The following is a 27,508-nucleotide window of genomic DNA, read 5'->3' on the forward strand; positions in this document are numbered from 1 at the left end:
ATCTATGGAATGCGGCGCTTTTGTGCTGGCGCGAAAGTTAGTGGATGAACGTACGCATCTAGCGCGTATTGTACCACCATGCTTAGTCTTGTTGTTAGATCCCGGGTTACATTTGATCGATAAACAAGTATGATTGACAGTGTGTTTTAGAGAACGAAGTCCCGGGGTAAAAGTGAAAGTCCATAGTCTAGTGAGAGCTTAATATCAAAAATACGTTCAATAAAACAACAAAGGGGGTCACTGGGTGAGAGGAATTTAAAATGTGGGTCACTGTGGTCTCACATTCTCGTCACCCATTTTCACTGTGAATGCTCTCCCCGATCAAGCACAGTGGCCAGGCATAGAAAACTTCGGAGACGGCACCTGTTAAAGTGACATCGTATATGATTAGGTTGGTTCCAACCGTTTCCAAGAAACTATTGGAGCTACCAATATTGGCTGATGACGTGATAGTTCCGCGAAACTTGAACTTGAAATTTACTGCATATATCAAACGGTTCCGGTTTATGCGATTTACTATAAAACACTTGCTACCATCACCAAAACTGTCTCTCCTCGTGTAATTCTGCGGTAATATTTACATACTAGGCACCATTCGGTAGAAAGTTTGCTGCGTGTCTACTACTTGTAGCTACCATTTTCTACGTTACTATTTGAAATAGAACTGAGCTAGATTACAGACGTGTAGATCATTTATACCGCGTATATTTTTGCTACCTATTTTCTTAAGGCTTTTTTTGAGTGTGGATACACTGCGTCACGGCCAGGCCTACAAAATGAAATTGGATTTCATTCTAGTGTTATGTATAACCACATTTACTTTGAGCGGTAAGTTTCTTTTAAGGGTATATACGATGTATTGTTGGTCGAAGCAGCAGAAAAAAAAGTAGTTCACAGCATCTTGCGAATGGTAGTGAGCTTTAGCAAAAATTGCATTGCTCAATTCATAGCGAGCGTGTAGAAGAATTCAAATATCACAGATATAATTTTGTAGGTCCTGTGGTTCTTGAGTTATGTTGTAAAGAGGGCTGAAACAAAAACACTTTTGTAAAACGCACATAATTCATTAACAACAATAAATTCAGCAAGTTTTCAAAGTTTATGATTTGAAGACCTGAGCGCAAGAAGACCGTCAACATGTCTACGTATAGTTTCTTAGTGTTTTATTATGTTTAATACATGTTCCAGGGTGAAAACATCATGAAAGGTTGTGAAAGATTTGTTTTGACCCCTGACCATGTATAAAACATTACCAAACTATACGAAACTATACGCAACTTTAGTGTATACATGTTGAGGGGCCAAGTGGACTTACGGTCTTCTTGCGCTCAGATCTTCATTTGTAGAATGAACTTTTGCAAAACACCAAAGTGTTATTTTTCAATAATATATTGTTCAGATAATGAAAATCAATTTTTTTTGGCTGCTTCGACCAACAATACCTCGTATACCCTTAATACTTGATTTGACTTATTTTGATTTGTTCGGGTTTGAACCCTGAATAATCAGTGGGTGAGGGTAGGCGGATGCGATGCGGCCCTGTTAATTATCATGAGTATGGACCTTGCGTAGGGTTTACATCACAGTTCATCGGTACAAGAAGGTCCCTGGCACACCACTCTCCGCCATACATACATTCTCCCAGCCACATTTCCCTAACATAATATGAAATTAAAAAAAAATATATATATATTTTTGCAGAGGCGCCGGCGGGGTTCGAACCCAAGCTGCACTGAGCAGTACTATACAGTATTGACATAACACCAGCGCCTTAGACCGCTCGTCCGTAAAGGCTTGATGGTGTCATGATGAAAATTTAAACATATAATCGCAACTTAATTACTTCAACATACCACGTGACAAGCAAAGACAGAAAACGTACCATATTTTGGAATTTTATTTGTTTAAAAACATTAATGTGTATTAATAGCGCTCAATTGTTGATAAATGCGTGTTCTATATACAATAAATGAGCCTACGCACAATAGTTTTTCATACATTATTATATCGATTTTGACTCGCACGTGCTCGCCGTATACTAAAAGTATGTCGGTGTGGCGTGGCCTACCATTTTTCTTGTAGCTTCTTGTATACACGTCGATGTTTTCATCATATATACAATAAATCCACATTAGACCCCTAATTTTATTTCAGGAAATAAAAGATTAGAATACCATAAAAACGAAACAGTAATCATTGGAGGGGTCTAATGTCATTTTTACATGGAATTTTCAAGGTTTTTTCCATCGCCATTCTCGCTCAATTAAAAAATATTTTGGCGTATATAAAATTTAAATAAAATTCTCTGCCTCATAAACGACATCAAATGTGCCACAATTGGGTATCACGAATCGTTATATATGACGTGCAGTTAATATTCATATTTTCTTTTATACAGAGGATGCTTCAGTTTTGACAGGAAAAATATTTTCTTGAAAACCCTCTCACTCGGTTATTTCAAAACGGTAACCACGCTTCCCTAGAATGTGCAATAAATTATCATTAAAATTGATCTTATTCTAACAGCAAGCGTTTCTAAAATGCAGTATGGCGAAATGTGGTGTAGGTCCCTGGTGAAACAAATTGGGGTCAACAGTTCACAATTTCGTTGGTACGGGGTGTGTGTGTGTCGGTGGGGGTGTATGGGGGATACTACGTGATGCCAAAGTTTTTAACAGTGTGTTAACATGGATGGACAGTGCTCATGCCAATGTTTCCACGTTTTAAGTTATAATGCTCCATCGTTTTAATATGAGAAGCAAAAACGTACTTAAAGCCTTAATGTGCGATTTCCGTCAAATTTTAATTTTGTTATTCTTTATTCACAATGTTGAAATACTATTAGTAATAACTGACGGGAAGTGTTGATGTTCATTTTGAGTTGAAATAACAAGGTAAAGTGAAAGAAACCACACTGGTTATTTTGGCCATTTAACATGCAGTTCTATGGGAGGACATATTATCATAATTTTTAAATTATGATAATATGTCGAGCTTTGCTCTATTGACCTACAAAGAAAACAGATTTGGCCGATTCCATTGAGGCGCAAGTTGCCTGTGTAAACATTACAAATATGCAAAAAAATCAGGTTTGAAAAAATTTAACCAATTTCATATTATAAGATCGTACATTATGGCTTTAACGATGGCCCATAGGATATTACACGTTTTTGTTCATAACATTTAAACGAAAAATGTCTTCGGCGTTAAAAAAATATGAGCTTTCTCCTGATACCAAAATCGTAGTTTTGATGACGAAAAATGGGGATGAGGCTGTCGATTGATATCGTGCCAAGGATCTTTAAACAACAGTTTTTAAACCAAAAAGCCAATTCGCATGAACTTGTTATGCATTAATGATATGTAACAACAGAAACAGGGTTTGATGTAATGGTAGTTTTTTGTCTTTATTTATTTCCAGCTGATGGACAAGAAACCGGATGTCCATATGAACCAGAGAATGCCGAGACTGATGGGCAAGACTGCTCAGCATCCAGGCAGTGTACAACAAGTGATACATGCAGGGGTGGGCAGGGGTGTGTCTGTGATGGGTATTGCGGACTACGATGTATGAACGTCAGTAAGTAGCCTATAACATCGTACATATAGGCAGTGCCCTGTATTCGAGCAAGAAAACAAAGTTGTTTGTTTGCCAAACTACCCCTAAAGGGTTATTTTAAAAGCTCATAGAGGCAATTCCCCATGGAAGTGAACATTTGGGTAAACCATTATACCGCGTGTCTTCAAAAAAGTTACATGTACATTTTGAAAATAAGTTAATGTTAATAAATTAAAAGGGCATTTCGTGATCCACAGCCTCATCCCCCCACTTTTCTAAAAAAAAGTTAAGATTTTTATATCACTGGAATACTCTGGCTACATAATGTTTATGTACAAAATATTTCTTGCAGATTGATTCGTTTAGCAAAGATATCGCGAAATTTGAATTTCGTTCTGGTGCACCAGAACGAAATTACAACGTATTGTCTATGGAGCAGTGCAATACATATAATCATGCATAACTCGCAAACGCACAATCGGAATCAACTGAAATTGTGGGAATATGCTTTTTTCGTGGATATGTACTGAAAAATGTCATAAAAAGAGGATGCTAGGATCACGAAATACTCCTTTAAATGTCCATTTCATGACGTAAGGCCATCTTAATTTAATAGGTCGTCTCAAACCCCTTCCCAAGTTAAAAGGTTTTTGTTGTTTTTTTTTAATACTTTTTGTATCTGGGTGACGAGCTTTTTGACAAGAATAGATCACCTTTTCAACTCTCAAGATGAGGAATTTTATTGAGATTTACAATGTAGGCTATTTTGACGTCTGGCGATGTCAGACGTGAGATTTTTGTGTGGTGATTTTGGGAAAAAAATAAAACAACGGAAAACTGAAAAATACGCAAACAGCGGACGATTTTACTAATGGGGGTGGGGACTTTGAGAAGGGCCATTAAATTAAGATGGCCTAATCTATATGTACACTCTACTAGTACCTATGTTAATGTCAAGTTTACAACCTACGTACTTAGCCCACATTCCACGCATTCCTGAGCAAGTTGTTTATGTGACATATGCAACACGAGGTTCATTACTACCCTGAGAGCAACCGTGCATTTGAGTACAGCTCAACTGATCATACTTTTCCTACATTCGACCTTGCATGATTTTTGAGTTGACACAGTCATGAAAATAACTATAGATACTTGACAGACCATTAGTAGCCCAGTTCTGAACCTTTTCATTGATCATTCATAACAATAGGTATCTGATGGATCAGTGAAGATAAGAAGGGATTATATTATATCCGTAACCTTGATATTATAGTACATCTCGAGGAAAAAGTGCAATGGACATGTTTTCATTTTATGTTTCAAATATCCCGCGCATGAAAATTGAGTATTTAACCCAAAATGGAAAATGGAACAATTTATTGGAAATCTGTTTTAACAGATTTTTTTGACATCTTTTTCTGCACTGTATTATACCTAAATTAAGAAATTTGATAAATATTCAAAGAAATATAGGTCATCCAAAAAATTGTGATTTTTACACATTTTGGGGCAAAAAAGGAAAAATAAGCAAAAATATCAAAATCTGTTTAACAGCTTCATTCATCAAGTCATAACAAACGGCCTACATGCTTAATTTCTAATAAAATATTGAAATTGTGAAAAATATAGGTATTTATTGATTTGCAAATATGCTAATAATATGCAAATTATGAAATTGCAAAATAAAGTTTCTACATAGCATACATCTTTCAAGTGTGATGTTCAAAATGACAGACATCAAAAAGAGATTCGATGAAATGTAAAGGTGTAGTAACAATTTTGGCATGGACTGTCTGGTTAGGCAAAGTACGGTAAGTTGAGCTGTATGCCCAGCCATAACATGGCAGATGCAGTATTATATTCTGATGAACAGAGAATTAAACTTCATAAAAATGTCGACTCAGCAACCCAAACAAAGCCTAATTGCAAACAATTGTGTTTAGTTTTGACAGAACTATACAGCGTGCAGAAACGCCTTCACCAAAACGTGTTCTTCTCTAATGACCATCTTCCTTTGTTACACCAAAAGTCAAAAGGCTCTCAAACTGATTTATTTTCAGTGTACAATATTTAATTTATCAATATGTTTCCTTTGTGTACGGAGCCCTGAAGTGACATGGTAAAAATATTTTTTGGGATGTTAAAATATTTTTTCGGAAATGATCTGGAGATAATAAAATTATCTCAAGATAATAAAATTATCCCGAGATAAGATCTCGAGATAATAAAATTATCTCGAGATAATAAAATTATCCCGAGATAATAAAATTATCCATCTCGAGATAATAAAATTATCTCGAGATAATAAAATTATCCATCTCGAGATAATAAAATTATCTCGAGATAATAAAATTATCTCGAGATAATAAAATTATCCCGAGATAATAAAATTGTCCCGAGATAATATCTCGAGATAATAAAATAATTTCGGGATAATAAAATTATCAATAAAATTATTTCGGGATAATAAAATTATCTCGAGATAATAAAATTATCCCGAGATAATATCTCGAGATCGAATAAAATTATCTCGAGATAATAAAATTATCCATCTCGAGATAATAAAATTATCCATCTCGAGATAATAAAATTATCTCGAGATAATAAAATTATCTCGAGATAATAAAATTATCCCGAGATAATATCTCGAGATAATAAAATTATCCCGAGATAATATCTCGAGATAATAAAATTATCTCGAGATAATAAAATTATCTCGAGATAATAAAATTATCTCGAGATAATAAAATGATCCCGGGATAAGATCTCGAGATAATAAAATTATCCCGGGATCTTTATCTCTTTAACAAGGCCATGTCAATCACACAAATGTATAGTCGTTTTTTAATGCGGAAAACAAATGCACGCATGTTTAGCGAAAAACGCAATAGGCGCAGCATATACGCATGTAATGAAGTGCGCAAATTATTTCTTAAAATGCGGAAGGCGCAGTAGGCGTAGCAACTACGCATTTCAAAATTGCGAGCATGCGTGTATGAAAAGAAATAATTACGCACTTCATTGCATGCGTAGTTGCTGCGCCTATCGCGTTTTTCGCTAAACATGCGTGCGTATACACTGTGTCATCCGTTTTTAAACATGCGCGCTGTCATACTTTTCAGTGAAGACGCGTACGCTTTCAACGCTGTGAATTTATTTGTTTTGTTTTGGAGTTACAGTTCAGTGTTCAGCTATTTATTTGATGATCGCCGTTTTAGGCGTGAAACTCCGAGTAATAAATCATGCTGTTATATCTAATAGTATCGAGCACTATCTTCAGCTGTTTTGATTAACTATATATGATTACAATAATTATATATTTTATATTTTCTTCGTAGATGATCTACTTATGCCCTCTTGTGACGGTGTTCTGCTTCCTAAAATTACTAATGGATATTGGTCATGTAACAGAACTCATACTTGTGAACCTCGTTGCTCTGGAACATTTATTCTACGCCATGGACGTGGATCCAAAAAGTTCTACACCTGCGATATTAATGGATGGTATCCACCTGTGAGATGGGTAGCACGGTGTGAACGTTAGTTCTCTACTTACAATAAATTATGCCTTATATTTGTACATAGATTTTAAACATTCGCATAAGTTTGTGCGGGCTACGTAAGGGCAATCAGGACTAATCGAGGGCAAGGGTTATCTGTCAAGCGTTTATTGAATCCAAAATATACTAGAAACCCTACTCCTGCTTAGTTTATCATTCTCTTTTATTCCAATATGATAGAAATGGTGACCACATTCTAGTTCCTATTGCTCAACCCTCCTTCGAGCTTCACTTCCTACTTTATCTCCACTATACCATTTTCATCCTTATGGGGCAGCAGCTTCAAGTAGCTAGCGGAGCCTAGAGCTGGCGTACGCACGCATGCGCTTGGTGACGCCGGCGCGGGCGAGAAACAGCTGCCTCAACGCGTTGATATCACTGCCACATCAGGGTTCCTGTTGAAGATATTCGTGGCATTCCCTGCTCCATGCTTGAATAAACTGCAGCCTTATTCATGTTATTGGTCCAAGGTACTAGAGCCGCGCTGGGACATTTGCCTTGACGACTTACTGTTTTTTTTAGGACTACCCATCCACGTTGGCCTGGTGTGGGTTCAGGGGTGTATCCTCATCAGCGGCCCCTCCTCTGGTCTAAATGCCTGGGACATATAGCCTGGGATATTCATTTGGTAGAAATTTGCTAGATGGCCGTTAGCTCATAAACAGCTGAATGCACACTGCGGTTTTAGGCTTCTAAAGAGCTTAACCACTCGTAGGATTTTGTTTTTAAATTTTATCAGAGACTCCAGCCACCCAGGCATGGATCCATGCTTTTGAAATGCAGGGCCCACTCAAGAAAATATTCTGCAAGTATTTAACATTAATGGGGGTCACTCTGGCACATATTTGTTTAGGGGTTGCCGAGTGATACATCTTCAGACATGCAATATTCAAATTGTATATGTGACACGATCTGGTCCATGGGGGCCAAAGGCGGTAAATTTGAAACTGAGATAAAGGTAAAAATATGGAGTAAAAAACAATAAAATACATAAGAAAATAGACATCAAAAACTTCATAACTTTAAAACCAAGTATGCTAGACCTGTGGTGTTTTCAGTATATGACAGCCTATTATTTGTATAATGTAGTAATTACAGTAACTCAATTGTCAAAAATGCCTCGTTTGGCCCCCATGGACCAGATCATGTCACATATAACTGACTGGTCAAAGCGTTGGCTATATCCATTTATATGCCAGGGCCATGGCTTAATGAAATTGCATTAATGTTTGCTGCATGTCTTTTTTAAGTTCAGAGACATACCTCTATCATATAGCCAAGTTTGTTGTTACTTTTCCAGCCATCGATTGTGGAGACCCAGGCACACCAGCAAATGGAGCGAAAATTGGTGAAAGCTACAATGTACGAGATGTTGTCTACTTCACATGTAATGACGGATTTGAGCTCCAAGGAAGCTCGGCATTGCGATGCACTTCTAGCAAAAGGTGGTCCACTGAGCGGCCTAAATGTAGAGGTCAGTGAAGTAATTTTAAAAGTCCACCGTTCCAGCAAAATATACATTATGTCAGTCATGCAAGTTCTGGAAAGTAGACAAACAAAGCTTGAAAAACTAACAGAAAACACAGAATAAGTATATTGCCTAAATTCATCCTTCAAAATCAAACCTCCACTTGTTAAAGGTAAGGTAGCTGTCACTTACAAAGGTAAATTACTGTCTGCTTTCTATAAATTAGTAAATCATCCTTTCTTGATCTTGACCTCAATTCCCACCTATGAAGTTTCATATCGGTATTTCAACTAAAGATAAATGCAAATTCCTAACTCTGTGACAATACCGTAAAATTCCGTCTACAAGCATATATATGCCTCTAAATGAGGTTTTTTTTTTTCACACAAGAGACAAGAGGCAGACACTCTCAACAAAAACGTTATTTGGAGTTTGAACAACTATATTACTGATAAAGGCGGCTGTAAAAACATGTATATGGTCGAATCCAACCAAACGTGTCCACGGGCCAAAAATAAAAGTCCGAAATAAAAATGTCTCCACAATTTTTCCTTTTGCCCATTGATTGATGACATATTGGCCTTATAGGAACCAAAAGTGCCATTACTAATCTTGAAAAATAAATCCAGGACGTGTGATAGTAAATGTGATATCAAAACCCAATGTTACCTACGAATACCACTAGGATGCTTTCACTATCGCAATACTAATCAACCTAAAACAAATGGAATATTCCCATTAATGCTTTTTTCGTGTAATGTAGACCACAGGGTGTCAGGAAAATGCTAGCTCAACCAGAAAATATTTGTTTTATTTTTATAACGCGATCAATATGATCTTAGTCAATTTATGCTAGTTTATTTTTGAAAATGAAGTTTAGGTCAGTTTCTGTATTTTATTTATCAAATGAGTATGAATCAATTTACACATTGTATAAGAACGAGTATGATATATGTTTTCAAGAATATTAGGAATTATACGCATACACCTAACGCTTTATACAATGAAAAGGTGAAGAAATCCGGGTATTCGTAGGTAACATGAGCGATTTAACAATATCTATATTGAGTTTATAGGTTTAAATTTTGTTATTATGGTAATGAATTAATAAAATGGTAGTTTTTAGATCTCTTTCAGATGGTACGTCCAAATGAATAAATGCTATTACCTTAGATCAAAATTTTTTGATGCTTTTAGCAAGATTTTGACCACTTCATTTTGATATACAAGTAGTTAATCAGCAATTTTACATAATAAATAATTGTTGAATGAATCCGTATATGGGTAATAATAGTGTCCTGGGGTACCGCTTAAAGTTTTGACAATTAATTTCCATTGGTAGGGACACTTCATTACACATGTCATGTATTATGCTGTATTCGTAAGTAACATTTCAGTATTTGTAGGTAAGAATTAGACTTTTGGTGGATATCGCAATCAAAACTTCATTTTATAAAGCACTTTGAATGTATTATTTTCTTTATGTGCGTTTATTGATACTTTAGACCCTATCATGTATTAATAATGTCGGTTCACAGCGGTTGAAAGAGGATTGAAGTAAGAAACAAAGGCACTAAAGTGACTTTAATTTGTTGCACACAAATCGATTAAAACCGTTATTGCAGACTTGTGAAGTCCATCTTGGAGTCAGTAACGTATTGTGGCCTTTCGTTTGAGGGCAACTACAATTAGCTTTATACCAGGGTCCATCAATGTGTTGTCTAGATCATGAGACAATGAGAACAGTCGTTTTTCCATGGTATTCGTAGGTAACCTTAGCGAAATCGTCAAAAGTTACCTTCGAATAAATCAATTTGGACACAAATTACTCAGAAACCAGAAGGTCGGTAAACATTTAAAATGAAGCACACATGACAGTTGACAAATCCAAGTATTTATCCCTTCTAATCTTCTTTGAATCTGATTTTTCTTTCAAATGAGCAGAACGTCGTCTATTTCAGTACATATTTTTCACCAATTAAGCCGTATTCAGTTTTGCATGGTGGGCATGTATGTGAATTCGCAACTTTCATCATTGACATATGATTTGATAGCAAACATACAGGTCTTTGTTATGTACCAATATGGGCATTGGCATGAATGGCGGTGTTTCACAATACTGTTTTGATGTCAAAGTGTATTCGTAGGTAACATTCGGTTACCGAAATTTACCTACGAATACTTGCTTTTATTGTTGACATCTCAGAAATATTTAAACGCAGGTTATTGAAACTTGGTAGAAATAAAGAGTGTATTACCCTGCACCTATTGCTTAACTATTGTTTACTATTCTCTCACTTTGTGGAAATGGCACAGCTTTTAACATGTATTCGGAGGTAATACATATTTTTTACCAAACCTACCTTTGTGCCATTTAGAATTTCTGGCAGCTAAACACAATAATAAAGATGTCCGAATGCAATGCATTTCAGTATTGGACATATCAAAGCTTGTATCAATTGCGCATTTATTAGTGATTTCCATTTTTAAAGATATATCTAGTGCTATGAAAAATTGTATTCGTAGGTAATGTAAAAAATACCACTCAAAAAATTATCACAAAAAATTCACAATTATGTACAAATATGTGAGAAATTGAACAGGCAATCTTTGAATACACACCTTTCAGGAAATCAATTTAGATTCAATCCAATGACTTCTTTTCATAACTGATTTAGATGTTTTTAAAAATACTTTAAGAAATATTTTGAAAAAATGGGTAAAAATAGTATGTTTTGGGATCTCTGTGTCTAAGTTTTTCACAGAAGGGGGTCTTATTATATATGGCGCGAAGCGTATGATCAAGGCAAATAAACACAATACAAAAACGAATGCCAATTGATTAATACTTTTAAGTTATGGCCCTGAACATGCCGTGTACACTTTTCGTTGGATTCGACCATATTTGTAAGACCAATCTATTGCAATGTTTTTGAGAAGGGTATTGGCCTTTCATATCTTTCGTTTAAAAAAAACTCGTTTAAAGGCATATATGCTTCTAGACGGAATTCTACGGTAGTCTATTATAGTCTCACATTTCGAAAAAATATTCTGATATGGGTTTTCCCAATTTTCTCTTATTGTCATTTCAATGAATAGACTGTCAAACTACTGTCACACCTGATGAATATAGGTACCAATACGTGTGGCCTGGTATACCAGTAGGTGCGACGAGCTTTACGTTTAGAGTTCGTGCTAGCAATGATGTACATATCGCCTTGTCGCCAATTCACGGAGATGCCCAGAGTATGTATGAAATTGGTAGGTGGAAAATCAGTGGACTGTTTCTGCTATGTTGGTATAACGATTTGAAAAAATAGAGTTCAACAACTATGTAGAGGTCTTTCTAAGCAGCAGTATACAGACACATTATTATCAAATGTTCCATCACATTTATTGTTTACCACTACATCGTTTCTTCAATTAACAACTGGGTACAATAATATATATTACATTATTTGTTTCTTCAGTTATTGGAGGTTGGGGAAAGCGGAATTCAGCTATTCGTCTTTGCAAACAATGCACAGTACAAGCCCATGCGGAGACTCCCGCGATTTTGAACGCCACAGAATACCGTGAGTTTCGTGTCTCCTTTGGAAACGACTTGGTGGAGGTCAGCCGAGCTCGTGACGCACCTTTCATGAGCTTCCAAAATACAGACAGTATTAACGTAAATTATGTCGGAATATCAACCGGCTTTGGAAGCGACGGCAGCTGGCAGTTTTGTGGAGACTGGAGCTTTGATCCAGGTAAGTCGTGATAGCATTTTGCTATGTACTTAAATTATGTTGCTGGGGTGATCATGAAAAGTGGATCTGTCTTAGCCAAGATATGCAAAGTTCCTCGACGACTCTTCCGTGATCTCACTCCAACTGTGCCACGGGTCAACATTTCAGCGCCAAGCCCATTAGTGATACTGTAGCCAGCATAAATAGTAAGTCCAGATGAATTTTACTACATTTATCTAACTCGATGATTCAGAATATTCACAAAATATAGACTGACAAAATACTTTTCGACCGTGAATTTTGGTGTACCAAATGAAGTTTTCATTTCTCAAAAGAATCTATATACCTCACCTTCTTCCAGTGCTAACTGATATTGTAAATGTCTCTCTTTCTACCGGAGTTTTTCCAAAAGAGCTCATTCTGTAATTATAAGGCCTCTCCTTAAAAAGCCAACTCACATCTTGATCAAAATGTTCTCAAGAACTACAGACCTGTTGCCAACATAACTTTTGTTGGCAAATTAATTGAAACGATTGCATGCTCACGTCCCACAGAACATATGGATTTAAACCACCTTGCGGATCCTTACCAATCAGCATACAGACCACTGTACAGCACCGAATCAGCGCTAATAAAAGTAAAAAATGACATTATGTTTTCAATTGATGCTAACAGAGCTGTTCTTCTTGTGTTATTGGATTTATCAGCTGCTTTTGACACAATTGATCAGAACATCTTAATTTCACGTCTTTCTCAACGGATCTGTGTCAAAGGACCCGCACTAAACTGGTTGCTGATTGGTCTACCCAAGTGGATATATTAGGTCAACTCTCAGAGCCAATTATCTCGCAGTTTGGCTTACCACAGGGCTCTGTAGTTGGACCTGTCGACTACACTGTGTACACCCTTCCAGTTGGTGACATTGCCAATTATCATTATGTTCTTATCATGTATATGCCGATGATACACAGTTATATGTATCATTTGATCCTTAAGTGCTGGGCGACCTTGACAGTGCAATAATTCGACTCCAAAATTGGATATTGGATATAAAAAAGACTGTCGTTAAATTATAGTAAAACAGAATTCTTTATTGCTGCATCACCATATTATTATCACAAACATTTGCCACCTAATATAACTCTTTATATTGGAAATGAACGCATTGAACCTGCAAAGACCATTAGGAATCTGGGTGCTTTTTTTGATACTCACATGACTATGCCTTCTTATATTACAAATGTTAGCAAATCTGTTATTTTTCATCACGAAACATCGCTAGAATTAGGAAATATATAGACCAACCTACATGTCATCATGCCGCACGTTATTGGTATCTCTCGTCTTGACTAATACAATCGTCTTCTCTCCTCATCACCGTCTACTCATATTACTCGTCTACAACGTCGTCAAACTTGGCAGCACGTCTTGTATTTGAAGTCGACCGAAAACACTCACCTGGACCACTTTTGAAATCACTTCATTGGCTTCCAATACGCCAAAGGATCATTTTCATTTTTTTTGCTTGTATATAATTGAATACCTGAGTGGAAGAAGGGCCCAACTCCAATTTTTTACAAAAATGAGTTAGTAGACTTTTCTTCCTTGTGTGTGAAAGATGAGCGAAAATCCACTCTCTAAATAGTCTTCCACGTACACTTAATCATGGTTTTCATGGAAGAATTACCCAACTCCGTGGAGTTGGGCCCTTCTTCCACAAATATATGGTTAAAGAGGAATTTTGTTCATCCATGAAATCTGCTTTTCACTACAATAAACTTTCTTGCTAACGTATTACATGAGTTTTACTTGTGCAATTAATGGCGATTACCTAATTTCTGTAGCTATTTATAACACAGAACTGGTACTTGCAGTAGGCCTATATTAGTGGAAGAAGGGCCCAAATCCAGCTCGTATTAAGACATGTACCGTTGCCATGGAAACATCATATTTAATTTCGAATGTATGTACTTTTGTATGTTCATGTATTAAAGGTCCCCTGAAGATGAAAACGTTCTGTCTATAAAACCTTTCCAAATATTAAGTTTTTTGTTAATATCTCAAAAACAGTTCTGATGGAGTTGGGCCCTTCTTCCACTCAGGTATTCAATTGTCTTCACAACCAAGGACCAACATATTTGTTAAATAATTGCTTATCATTGTATGTTCCAAAGAGACAACTCCGATCTTGCGATGATTATCTTCGTCTTGACTATCCCATGACTAGAGTCTTAGCTGGTGATAGAACTTTCACAGTTTTTGCATCAAAATAGTAGAATAAGCTACCTGTCTATATTAAACAAGCTTCATCTACAAATATATTCAAAAAAGCACTTAAAACTTATTTGTTCCCTTAACATTAGTGGTGGGTAAGGCCCCGTATCCATAGGCTGTTCCCTTGTGGTGTGTGCCCTTGTTCCGTGTTCATTTGTTCCCATGTGACCTGCCACACAGACAACGAACCTTTGTTTTTTTTAGTGGCCATATCCAAGGGCACACGCCACAAGGAACAGCCTATGGATACGGGGCCTTAAAGGAATAGTGATGTTTCGAATTTCTTAGGGAACCAGCTTATTTGATGCAGTATGATAAAATCGGCCAAAGAATGAGTTGGTGCCGGCCAAAACAAGTTTTTGGACAGGGGGTCTGTGGGGGTCATGAAAATCAATATTTTCTTCAATCACTCTAAGTGGTTTATGAACTGAATTAAGGATACGATACATGATTTACCGACAAGTGACTCATTTCGGAATGCGATCATGAATTTTGAAGAAAAAAAAGTTTCCACAGGCTTTGTGGGGACTCGAACCAGCGATTCTCAACTTCCTTCGATTACGCGTCTAGCGCTTTACCGCTCGGCCACCATGACAGTTGAGCGGATGAGTGTAATGATAAAAGATAAATCTCATAATGCCATCTTTAGCCTTTTGTTTACTAAAAAAGACGCGTTTTGTAAAGATAGATTAGCCATGCATAAATAGCACGAACGTTTGGGAAAGGTTTCAAACAAATAATAAAGACACTGATGTGATGATGAAATTGCGTAAGTCGGGAATTATCTGCGTCGCAATGTTTTGTTTTGGTTTTAGGAATTTGACCTTAACATTTACGACTTCATGACATTATCATTCGAAATCAACAAAAGATATTTCAACACTGTATGCCCTCATTCTTTCTCTAGAATGTTTTGTACATATATGTGAAATAGCTTCAACAATGGATCTCTGCATAATGGTAAAAATAGCCTTGACCTAAAAAAGGGCGAGAGGTACCATATTTACGGATTCAGGCTAAATTTAAAATTGATATAAAACGTTTGTTTTTGATCGATTACAAAAATAAATTTTGTCGTATAAAGAAATTGTATCTGGCGTGAATTACACTACAGTTTTTATTCCTAGGGCCCTTTGACTTCTTCAAATAATTTTTTTAATGATAGAGTGAATCCACTGGCCCTCTATAATTACGCACAAAAGATCGAGTCCCCTTAAGCAACTTGAGAAAACATATACGGCGTACACACTGATGTTAAATTTAAATGACATTGGCATTTCTTGTTGATAGCCATACTAACCTACTACTCAAATGTATGATATCGTGCGTGTTCCAATGCAGACACTGCCGATACAACAACACACGGTCCCGGGCACACGTGGTGCTGATTAGTCAGTAGTAATTTATCATGGTCGAAACCGTATACAGAATACGAGAACTTACTGTGATTGTTTGTTTGTTTAGAACCATAATTTTTATATCATTATTAATTTCTCTAAATTATTATTCGTGCTTCAATCAAGCACGAATAGATAAAATCTAGACCTCTGGAAAAGGCAACCGTTACTAATAGTTTCACGGCATACCCTCACTTACGATCATTGGGTATACCGATCATCAGACGGATAATTTGTCATGGTTTCAACTTAACAGAAATGCATATACATGTATATGCATTCTGTGGTGTCACAATCATGACAAACTAAGCCATTCAAGCACAGTCTCTACTCCAAAAGTAGTCGAAAGTGCTCAACCACTATAAATAGTGGGGGCGTAATATAACAAGTATTATTTTTCAGGTGACTAACTTTTAAACGAACTAACGAATTAAAAGTGCTCAAACCCATTACAGGTGAGCGTAGAAACAAACTCAAAGTATAGACCTCTGGAAAAGGCAACCGTTACTAATAGTTTCACGGCATACCCTCACTTACGATCATTGGGTATACCGATCATCAGTATTAAGTTGAAATCATGACAAATTATCCAGACGGATAATTTGTCATGGTTTCAACTTAACAGAAATGCGTATATTGTTTAATGACAAAAAATGATTTCGTGCGTAACTTTTTCATACGTGACCGTACAAAAATGCTTTATTGACCTTCATTACGAGCAAAATATTTTCTATCTAATTAGGTAGTCGGTAGAAGTTACTAGGAGACAAAATATATGGAATTAAAAATGCCCTATAGTTTTCCAACTGCTGCAGATTCTGTTACATGTCCACCATACATTTGTGTATGTAGGCAGATTAGCCTAGCATTGTGGCCACTCTATTATTAGCACATTAATCGCTTCTTCAACCCCACCTATTATGTACAGCTTGCAAGAAGGAATACGGTTAAGTATGTTAAATCTGCCTTCTCATCTCCATGTGGTTATGGTACAAGTCTCGCAAACCTTGAGGTTCTGTGTTCGATTCACCTGATTTTCCTGGTTTCTGCTTAAAATTGGTTACGACGCCGAAAATGTTGAAAGCTCATAAAATGTATTTAAACTTTATGTAATTAGTAAGTTTGGTTTTAAGAAACAAAGAAACTCATTTTTAAGCACAACTCAATTTGTCCAACTTCCAAGTCATTTTATTTGATTACATTACATTTAAGATTACACAACAAAATTTACACGTTTACTTTTAAATACAGAGCCCTGTGTTATACAAGACATAGCAGATGGAACGACAATATACGACCCGCCACTGCCGGTAGACGCTGTGACTATCCCATCAGGTACCTGGGCTACCCATGTGTGTAATTCCCAATATCAAGTGGAAATTGCTCATTCTGAAAGGCGACAATGTAATCAGGGTACATGGTCATTACAGGTTCCAATGTGTATTCCAAGTAAGTGAATTACAATAAGTGTTACATATGTTAATTCCTAATTGTGGTCTATTACACTGCATGATGTGCTGACCATGTATATTTGTGTCTATATTTCAAGGTACTTATTAGCCCCAATCTCGGGGCTGCAATTCACTCCTCACATAGCTGGGATTCTTTAAAAGCCGAACTGCAAATTTAATAGGTGAGTTGTGCTGGTCAGTCACATTTCCACATATGGTTCCCTTTTATTTTGCAGAACCATGCACGATCCTTCCTTCACCCATAAATGGAAGCGTAAGTTACAATGAAACCATAGACTCTGCGCAGAAAATTCCACATTATACTGCAGCATTCTACACTTGTGACAATGGATATGCAATTGTTGACGCTTATGAAACCCCAGTATGTCAGTATGGACAGTGGATCAACAACAATGTATCAGTATGTGTACCTGGTAAGTCTTATGTGTACAGCCACATCAAAATGGTACAGTTGTCAATTGAGTCATCTACCATCTTTCATGAGGGACAGCCTAACATATTTAAATTGGATCTTAATCCTGTAATAGAAATGATAATTATAAGCTTGTTCTAAATTTAGACAAATTTGCTCAGATAGCATTAACAGATTAAAGAGTTTCATTTGTAGGATTGTTTCATACGATTGGTGATATTTTGATAGACAAATCCAATACATTTTAATAACTTTCTGAGCTTTCGATGACCGGTTATGCCATCTTGATCACAGATGCCCAGGCTCACTGCACTTCCTGGCGTGGGACTTGGTAGTCTCATTCCACAGGTTCTTGATTGGTTTAGCAGCGAGTCATAGACGTGGTCTAGAGAATACATCCCTATATCTCGATTCATGGTTTCACTTACATTGGTGAAACGCTAAGAGCTTTCGGAACCACAAAGAACACCAGAAAGACGCAGAGAAAGTATAGAGCAAAAGTAGCACCAGAGCCAAAATCCGCTATAACAGATCAACCATATCGCTCAAGAAAACCACGTTATCAACTGGGATGGGGCAAAGATAATAGACAACGACTCGAATCAATTCACTAGAAAAACCCTGAAGCCATGTGGATCAGAAGGAGGGGCGACAAAACCATGGATCGAGACATAGGGATGTATTCTCTAAATCACGTCTATGACCATCATGACTCGCTGCCAAACCAATCAAGAACATGTGGGAATGAGACAACAAAGTCCCACGCCAGGAAGTGCAGTGAGCCTAGACATCTGTGATCAAGGTGGCATAACCGGTGATCGATAGCTCAGAGAGTGAGTACAATTTATTGGATTTGTCTATCAAAAAATCACAAAAAAATTTGCACAGTCTTGAATTCGCCTTGTCTCAATATCATGTTAGTTAGCCTGGTGCACATTTCAGGTATGAGATACAAAAACAAATAAATAAATTGGCAACTTGTATATTACTTATTTTACAGGCCACGCAATTGGTGTCAGGTATGTATACAATCCTAATTTGTTGAAATTGGTTGAGAATTAAAGAAACGGTGATATTAATTTTGACACATTTGTCTTTGTTTAGGATAAACAGGAGTGAACACAGCTGGTACCTTAATTCTTTTGCGCACTGTATTATAAATAATGAAAACCCGGCGCGAGTTTTAACTTGCTAATTAATGCAAAGAATGGCGCTAGCTTGTTTAAGAATGCTCCGTGTACAAATCAATAGGGCATGCAATGGATCAAACTGCAACTTTTGAATTTGCATCTTTCTTGGGTAATTGGATGATCGTGTCTTTGTTTCTTGAACGATTTCAACGAATGAGGTTTTAAATTCGAGGTAAAAGATGCAGCTAAATTGCTGCTGTTCCAATTATGACATATCTGTCTTTGCTTAAGATATACAGGGAGTGAACATAACTGGTAACTTAATTCTTTTGCGCACTTCATTTTGTTGATTCTGGGTCACTTTGTAATTACCCCCTCATTCTGACACCGTTAACCTTTCACGGAATAATTCAAAAAGGTCATTGACATTTCATGGAATAATTCTAAAAATATCATCGACCTTTCACGGAATAATTAATTATAATGTTTTTTCTCCCTATCTCTATTTCGGATATGTTGCTCATTTTGATATGTTTGGTCTCTACTTCTATTAGATTACGAACGCTGTGGAACAGCAGGTGAGTGGGAAATCCCCGAATACACTACCCAAGCCAATAGTCATGCTTGGCCATGGATAGCGCAAATCAAGCATCAATCTTATAACTTATACTGTGAAGGAGCTCTGATATGTGATCAATGGGTGATGCTGTCAGCTAGCTGCTTACGTGGAAACTTAAAACTCACTTTAGGCGAACCAGAAATTGTGCCCGAAGAAATGGTACGTTTTTCTACCGGTGAATTATACTATTATACTATAGGCCTATGTTTGAGCCTCCGATTGTGTTACATACCACAGAGTGGTGTCCAGACATGATTCTCGTCTATTGCGCGTGTGCGCTTATTTTCTGGAATATCCAATTCCCCTACTTTTAGAAATTAAGTGGTCATTGATGAACTCAAGCCTACTTGACCTCCAATGAGGTTACATTTCGTCGGCAGAGTGCTACACTATCGTAAGTGACATTTCTGGGCAATTTGAGATGTTGATGAATTATGGAAAGCCATATAAAAACACACATTTTAAACCAGGTTTTTAAAAAAATAATTAAGCAATTTTGAAATTTAAAAGTTTCAAAATTGCTTGATTATTTTTTAATAAATAAAATAAAATATCGTAAGTGCATTTGCAATTTTATTAATGCGTGCAACACTATCGTATGTGCCACTTACGATAGTCTTGCACGCTAATTTTGTTTTTCCATCTGCTGCAAGACCATCGTATGTGCCACATACGCTACTTTCTTGGATCTGAACAACAAAATTACGGAATGCTACACCATCGTAAGTGCAATAGTCTCTAACACATCACTGACTGTGACGCTTTCGGCTGCAGGCGTTGTCACCAAGCTGGCTATGTTCATAGCTCCCATGACTGGTAATAGAGACGACAAATCCAGTGTTTTTATTCTTAGATTCAGTAATAAATCTTGAGAGATAACATTAGGGCAAAATGTGTCTTTCTATTGTAAATATTATGTGCCGAAATAAATTAACAGTTAAGTAACATAAAATGACAGATACTGGAAATTTGAGCCGATATTACGAATATCCTAATTTAGCAGTCAATTCTACATAGTGTTGCACTCTACACTAATATCTGTTTGAGTGCAACACTATCATGTAAAGCGGCACATACGTTAGTGTTGCACTCTACACTAATTTCTATTTGAGTGCAACACTATCGTATGTGACACTTACGACATCTTAATCAGTAAATAATTCATCTATTTAACACCATTTATATAGTTTATATTATCAAAATTAAATTGCTTTACATTCACATGTCATTTTATGGCTACTTGGAAACAAACGGCTACGCAAAACACAAATATGCTCCTCCTGTAAAACTGTCCAAACTGCACTTACGATAGTGTAGCACTCTGCCGACGATTTATAGATGTCCATAAAGAGGTCCAGATATCGCCCTTCAGAAACACACGATTGCACATGTCACTGCTGCCTCTCGATTACCGCATGCGCAACTGGTAACGTTGATTGTATTGAACTATAGCTTGTTTTATGTTTGCGTACGTCAATCTTGATTCGGTGTTTTTTATGAATTATCTTTTCAGCTCTACGTGGTGTTAGGTAGTCATTCTTTGTTCGACGTCGAAGGATGTGAGCAGACTGCTGCCGTCGATGAGATCCATCTACCCATGGATAACAGCAATATTACCCTAGATTCAGATATCGCATTACTGAAGCTTCGTCACCCATTGCAGCTTGTTAATTGCATACGAACTATATGCTTACCGACCAGTAAGTGCCATGCACGTAAATGTGTCGTCGACATAGCGTCACCACATTTGAAGATCTGAATGTTGTTCATTTTAGAAACTGACTGATCGCCTGTTTTTCATAAATAAAATTTGGTTTTTTAGACGTCAGAAAAATAAAAGCACTATTTAATCAAAAAACATTTCTGATACTGTTAATTGCATCGGGTTTTATTTTTGTCTTCTTCTATTCTTCATCTACAGAGGAAGATACATTCAACTTTATTCCAGGCACCAATTCAGACAGGGAATGTTATCAAACAGGATGGGCCGGGGAATCAACTTGGGAAGACCAGGAAGATTGGATACGAGTGTTACCAAATGTGTATCCTCACCAGGTTTGTATACTTGTATTGTCTGTCTGAATTGACCTCTGATCAGAAGGCTGCAAATGTTTTTATAACCGTTTTCTTAACAATTTATTTATTTATTTATTTATTTATTTATTTATTTATTATGCTTCATCACTGGCTCATATACAATTACAAAGATAAATATATTATATAAATATTGCACATACTAATAATCAAGACAAAGTAAAGAATAAAATGCCAGCGAAAAGAATGGGACAAACAGGTGCAAAATCACCTCTAGGACCATCCCACCTTTCGATTTTTGAAAACAAATTATTGGAAAAAAAAAAAACCCATCACAGCCCCATCCCAAATTAAATAAGCCTGCAATTCGAGCATCTGCAGTAAGAGCTCCAAGAGCATGTTTTCAAAGAACAAAAATTTTGAGTAAAATGAGAATTCAAAATTCAACCACCCCGGATTTGAAGGAAGAAAAGGAACCGGCTGTCCTTGTAGACAAAGGCAGCTGATTCCAAAGCTGCACAATGCGATTAAAATAAAAAGTCATGTGCGCTTCGGTTTTGCAACGTTGAATTTTGAGTTTAAATGGATCGGAAGATAATCTAGTGGTGGGATGGTCCTTCCCATTCCCTTGGCTGAATTTAACATAATTATTGACATTAATATCATGGTGACCCTCCCTACATCTGTAAAAAAACAAGAGATCACTTTTGTCTCTCCTGAGAGTAAGGGGGAGTAAGTCCAAATTGGTAAGCCTCTCCTTATAATCCTGATCAGGATAATGTAAAATGAATTTGGTAGCTCGTCTTTGGACTCCTTCCAACATTTGGATGTTATGTTTGGATGTACCGCTCCAAAGACAGCTACCATACTCAAGATCACTCCTGATCAGGGAACTATAAAGAGTTCTGGTAACTTTTACTGGGGCATTGAACCCTACTGTACGCATGATCATGCCCATCTTACGATTGCATTTTTTGACAACTCTATTAATATGGGTATCCCAGACAAGTTTAGTTGATATGTCAACACCCAAATCTTTGATGGTATCAATTTTACTGAGAGTTGTGCCATTCATATTATAATCATAAAGGATGGGTTTCCTGCATCTTGTCAAGGAAATGACCTGGCATTTGGAAGGGTGAAAATTAAGCTCCCAGGTATTACTCCAATTGACTAGTGCATTTAAGTCTGACTGAAGCTGCTCACAATCTGAAGGTTTTTTACATTAATAAAACACTTAGCATCATCGGCAAATAAAGCAATCTTAGAATGTTGGGCAACACTGGGCAGGTCGTTTATGTATAAAACAAAAAGGAGTGGCCCAAGGATAGAGCCCTGTGGAACCCCGGAAACCACTGGAAGCCAATCAGATTGGACGCCATCAACAACAACACGTTGGTGTCGATTTGTAAGATAAGCTTTAAACCAATTAAGTAGACCAGAATGAAAACCAAAAGACCTGAGTTTGTATAAGAGTAATTTATGACTAACACTGTCGAACGCTTTGGAAAAATCAAGATAAACCATATCGACCTGCCCAGCGTTGTCCAAGGCTGCACTGACTTCATGAAAAACTTCAAGCAACTGAGTGACAGTGGAACGCCCTTTTATAAAGCCATGTTGAAGATGATAGAGCCTCTCTTTTATATGAGGAAAAACCAAGTTGACAATTGCTCTCTCCATGATCTTCCCACATATACAAAGTAAAGATACTGGCCTGTAATTTCCAACCTGTTGTTTGTCGGCCTTTTTATAAACCGGTATTACATTGGCTTCAAGCCATTCCTGAGGTAATTTACCTTCACTCAGAGACAAGTTAAAAATATGGCATAAGGGAGATACAATTTGATATGCACATTCCTTTAGGACACGTGGTGATATACCGTCCGGGCCTGATGCTTTGGAAACATTCAAATTTTTCAGAATATCAAGTACATCATCATTTTGAAGTTCAAAATTGCCCAATGATTCATGTTCAAAGATGGGAATATTTGGAAAGTTCAGATCATTCTTTGGTTTGGTAAATACAGAAAAGAAATAACTGTTAAAGAGAGTAGCCTTTTCTTTAGCAGTGGAAGCGGTTACACCATTGGTATCACTGATGACCTGGGGCAAGGATTTTGATCTGGTTTTGGATCTAAAAATGACCAAAAACGTTTTGGATTTTCCAGAAGCGTAGACCCAAAATCATCAATGAACTGGTCATATTTAACAGCAATCAGATTTTTCAGGCGATTACGAAGTTTCCGAAACTTTGACCAGTGATGCTCAGAATTTGATTTCTGTGCTCGCTTCCAGGCTGTGAACTTACTTTTCTGTAAATGACGAACTTCAGAATCAATCCAGTCTGGAGTAGTGCTATCCTTGATTTTGATTTTAGGAATATGTTTGTCAAGAACATTTGTAAAAATTGTTTTAAAATTTGACCAAGCAGTATCAACAGTGCCAGCACTGTAAACACAATCAAATAAGTCAGCATTATCCATCTCATGTCTAACATTATTAAAATTTGCTTTCTTGAAATTATACACTTCACGACAAATTTTTTTAAGTCTTTCAACTTTGGTTAAAATACGAAATTCTAAAAGTTTGTGATCAGTAGGAAACGTTTCACTCGAGAGAACCACGGTTGATAACCTATCAGGAGATGTAGTAAGTACAAGATCAAGAATATTTTTACATGCATCACGGGATGGAATAAAATTAAGCTGGGTCAGTAAAAAAGAATTTATGACATCACAGAAAGACAGTTCAGCAGGGGGTACATTATTCATATTTCTGCAGCCATCGATTTTGGGCAAGTTGAAGTCACCAATAACATGGAACTGATCATGTTGACGTCCAAAGCAACATGATTTAAGGGGAATGCTTTAATGAACCATTAACTGTTTGAGGTATTTAGGAAATGATAAATGCTATTCTACCAACTTAACGCGTCGACATTATCAAGAACAAATGGTGTGATAATTTCCTAGAGTTAAAGTGAATCTGTCGAGGGTAAGGGCACATGTATTTACACAGTTTAAAACCCCATTTCCGACATACTCTTATCACAGAAATCGTCAAAATACCAATTGTTAGCAATATAATTCTAAGTTGTTTCTTTGTGTGTTAATCAATAAGCTAAACGTTTTTGTATCCATTGTATTGTTTCTCCTGATATAAATAACGATAGGTAACAATGCCAATGGTGGGCGACTTGAAGTGTGAGCAAAGAACTTCTGTTGGCGTGTCAGATAAGATGATCTGCGCAGGCGAATGGTACGTCTTTCATCAAAACTTTCCCTTGTCCTCTAAATTGATATTAGTTTTAATTCATCTGATAATGAGTCGCGAAACTAAGCACCAATAAATTTGGTCGTATAACTTTATTCGCCCAACTAAGCACCAATAACATTAGTCGTTTCTTAAATGCCCCAGAAAGAAGCATAGACTTCATAGTCCGACAAGTCAATCGCTGTTCGTCTGAAACTGCAGGACATTAAAGCATAACTTTAAATTCTCTATAGTGAAAAAGAATGTAACTGTACATACGAACACATTTACTACACTCCATTTCAAAGGGTGTAAAATGTTTTCTCGGGGATGCATTCTTGGAAATTTCTGAAGAGCTCCCATAGTGATGACCAAAATAGTAGACATATAGTCATACAGGGTGTCCCAGAATGATCTGTACCGGGAAAGATGGAATTTTTTAGGTATGAAGGGCATGTTAAATGTTCATATTGTTTTACATTTTAAGTTTGACATATATTTAGCTTTCTCAGATTTTTTAGATTTTAAAAATTGGACGTTTCTAGTAGAAGTTATAGAAGATTGCGTAAAAATGGTGAATTCTAAGTTTTGACAACGCAACCTATTTTGAAAATCTAACATTACTAACCGTTCAGCACAAAGTTATTTGGAAAAAGTTATGCAGGTATTTTAGTGGTGCCCTGTTCATATATCCACCAAATAGCCGATATCTATCTATTATTTATGACGTTACGAAGCAATCATTACATGGAATTAAGGATTTGCGGCCTAATCCCATCTCTTTGGCGGTAGTTTTAGTTATTGTGGTGTGAGGTCCATGTCATTTGAAATGCTTGCAGAGGTCGAACTGGTTGTGGTACAATAAAGATGGCTCCTCAATTTATTGGGCAGCAGCGTAGATTTCTTTCAAAAACTTACTGGCAAACCGGCAGCTATGTTGAGACGCAAAGAAGATTCATTAGACGATTTCCGCGAGCACGCGTTCCAGTCAAAGGAGCGATAGTGTAGAACGTAAAGAAGTTTGACGAGCACAGAACTGTCAGGAATCGGCAGAGTGAAGCTTCAGGTGCTTGTAAGACTGTAAGAATAGAACTAGAGCGAACATTGCAGCTGTCTGGCAAGCTTTAAGGCCCAACCTCAACAGTAGTTGTCGTCGAAATGCTGTGCCAAACATCCCACGTTCTTTATTTAATCGTGTCGTGCCATTTTCAAGGGTATGAAAATGAAAAGCAGTTTTTCATTGATTTTACATTATTGCATGCCACGCCAAAACAAATAAAGGTAGCGTACTGAAATTAACAGAATAAGTAGGAGACATGTCCAGCATTATAATGCATGTATCAAAAATAGATACACTGCCCGTCTTCTATTTTTAGTTATTTTTGCAAACACGGTACAAATCATTCTGGGACACCCTGTATTACCAAATGTCATTTTAGCGCAGATTAATGTGGAATTTCAAGTGGTTATTTTTAAAAACATATCGTTTACTAAAATCCGTTTGGGTTGAATAACACCAACGGCGATATGTGCAATATATGACGCTGGAAAATAATTTAATATAAGTTACATATTACAAATTCCACTTTTAAATAATATCCGGATGTCTGTATCACTTTGCAGGAAGAAAGTCCAAAACGACTGCACCAGTCATCCTGGGAGTCCACTTGTTTGCAGACGTGACGACGATAGCTGGACAATGCTGGGTGTCTTATATGATGCAACCAGATGCAATCTTGTTTACCCAGAATATGGATATTCTTTCTACGCCAAAGTTTATGAGTTTATGGATTGGATCAATGAAGTCACTGACAGATGTCATGATAAACATGTGGTGAAAACATTAGCACCGGGTCGACAATTAATTGGTAAGGGGCGGCTAAAAGTCGCATTGTATGTGTAAAAATTATACGGGACGGCAAATAAGTGGCAGGGAGGGGTGGTACCTAAAGCACCAGCCACCCATCCTTGGGGTATCGTCTGCCATCTGGATGCCCGAGCTGATCTGAATCTCAGGATGCTTTCAGTTTAGGTAATGTATAGTGCACATCCCCACCGCTTAGGTGTGGGGTGGGTTGACGGGGCCAGCACCCCCCCCCCCATTCTTCCATTTTCCTCGCTACAAATAGTAAAGAAGCCTCGAATGGACGAATCAAAACAGAAAAGACCCGTGCCTGCCCAACGACTACGTGAAACGGACCTGACTTTACCAGAAGTGAACATCAGAGAACTACGTTCGAACACAGGTGAGCTGTCCAATCTGTGCCATGAACTAAAGCCATCCATTATTATTATTGTGGAAACCTTCTTGGATGGTGGTGCTGACTGTATAATTATACCAGGATACTCCCTCAGCTGTCGTAGAGACCTACTATTGTCATCTATTCCCTAAACGATAAGGCTGACTACTGGGCAATGAGAGGTTTTCTTGCATCTGCAGACTGGTCTCTTGCACTCCAGTCTGCTGACCCAGAAGAAGCTTGCAGCAGCATCACCACTATTATTAGTGATGCAATGGAGATACCAGCAAAGCTTGTTTTCAATTACACTGGTGAGCAGCAACCAAGAAGCGTAGCTTATTCAGGAAGCTAAAGAAGAAC

At 37.0% G+C, this 27,508-nt stretch overlaps 1 protein-coding gene across 1 annotated transcript; it reads left to right on the forward strand.

Moving 5' to 3' along the window:
* The first annotated feature begins 538 nt into the window (after positions 1-538).
* Positions 539-27,500, forward strand: LOC140139631 (uncharacterized). Its single transcript, XM_072161334.1, has 14 exons — positions 539-828; positions 3,422-3,580; positions 6,898-7,098; positions 8,420-8,593; positions 11,687-11,848; positions 12,058-12,336; positions 17,238-17,435; positions 17,674-17,871; positions 19,555-19,778; positions 21,133-21,319; positions 21,541-21,674; positions 24,829-24,914; positions 26,532-26,776; positions 27,349-27,500. The coding sequence occupies exons 1-14, from the start codon at positions 777-779 to the stop codon at positions 27,498-27,500; spliced, it is 2,451 nt and encodes an 816-aa protein (XP_072017435.1). The 5' UTR covers positions 539-776.
* The last annotated feature ends 8 nt before the right edge of the window (positions 27,501-27,508 follow it).

Source organism: Amphiura filiformis, chromosome 18 (genome assembly GCF_039555335.1).
Source record: "Amphiura filiformis chromosome 18, Afil_fr2py, whole genome shotgun sequence".
In the NCBI taxonomy this organism is placed as follows: Eukaryota; Metazoa; Echinodermata; class Ophiuroidea; order Amphilepidida; family Amphiuridae; genus Amphiura; species Amphiura filiformis.

Bases quoted from the DNA above. Each gene is read 5' to 3' on its own strand.
- LOC140139631 (XM_072161334.1), top strand. From the start codon at position 777: ATGAAATTGGATTTCATTCTAGTGTTATGTATAACCACATTTACTTTG. The intron at 17,436-17,673 runs GTAAGTGAATTA...TTTATTTTGCAG, and splicing joins GGTTCCAATGTGTATTCCAA to AACCATGCACGATCCTTCCT. The intron at 19,779-21,132 runs GTACGTTTTTCT...TTATCTTTTCAG, and splicing joins AAATTGTGCCCGAAGAAATG to CTCTACGTGGTGTTAGGTAG.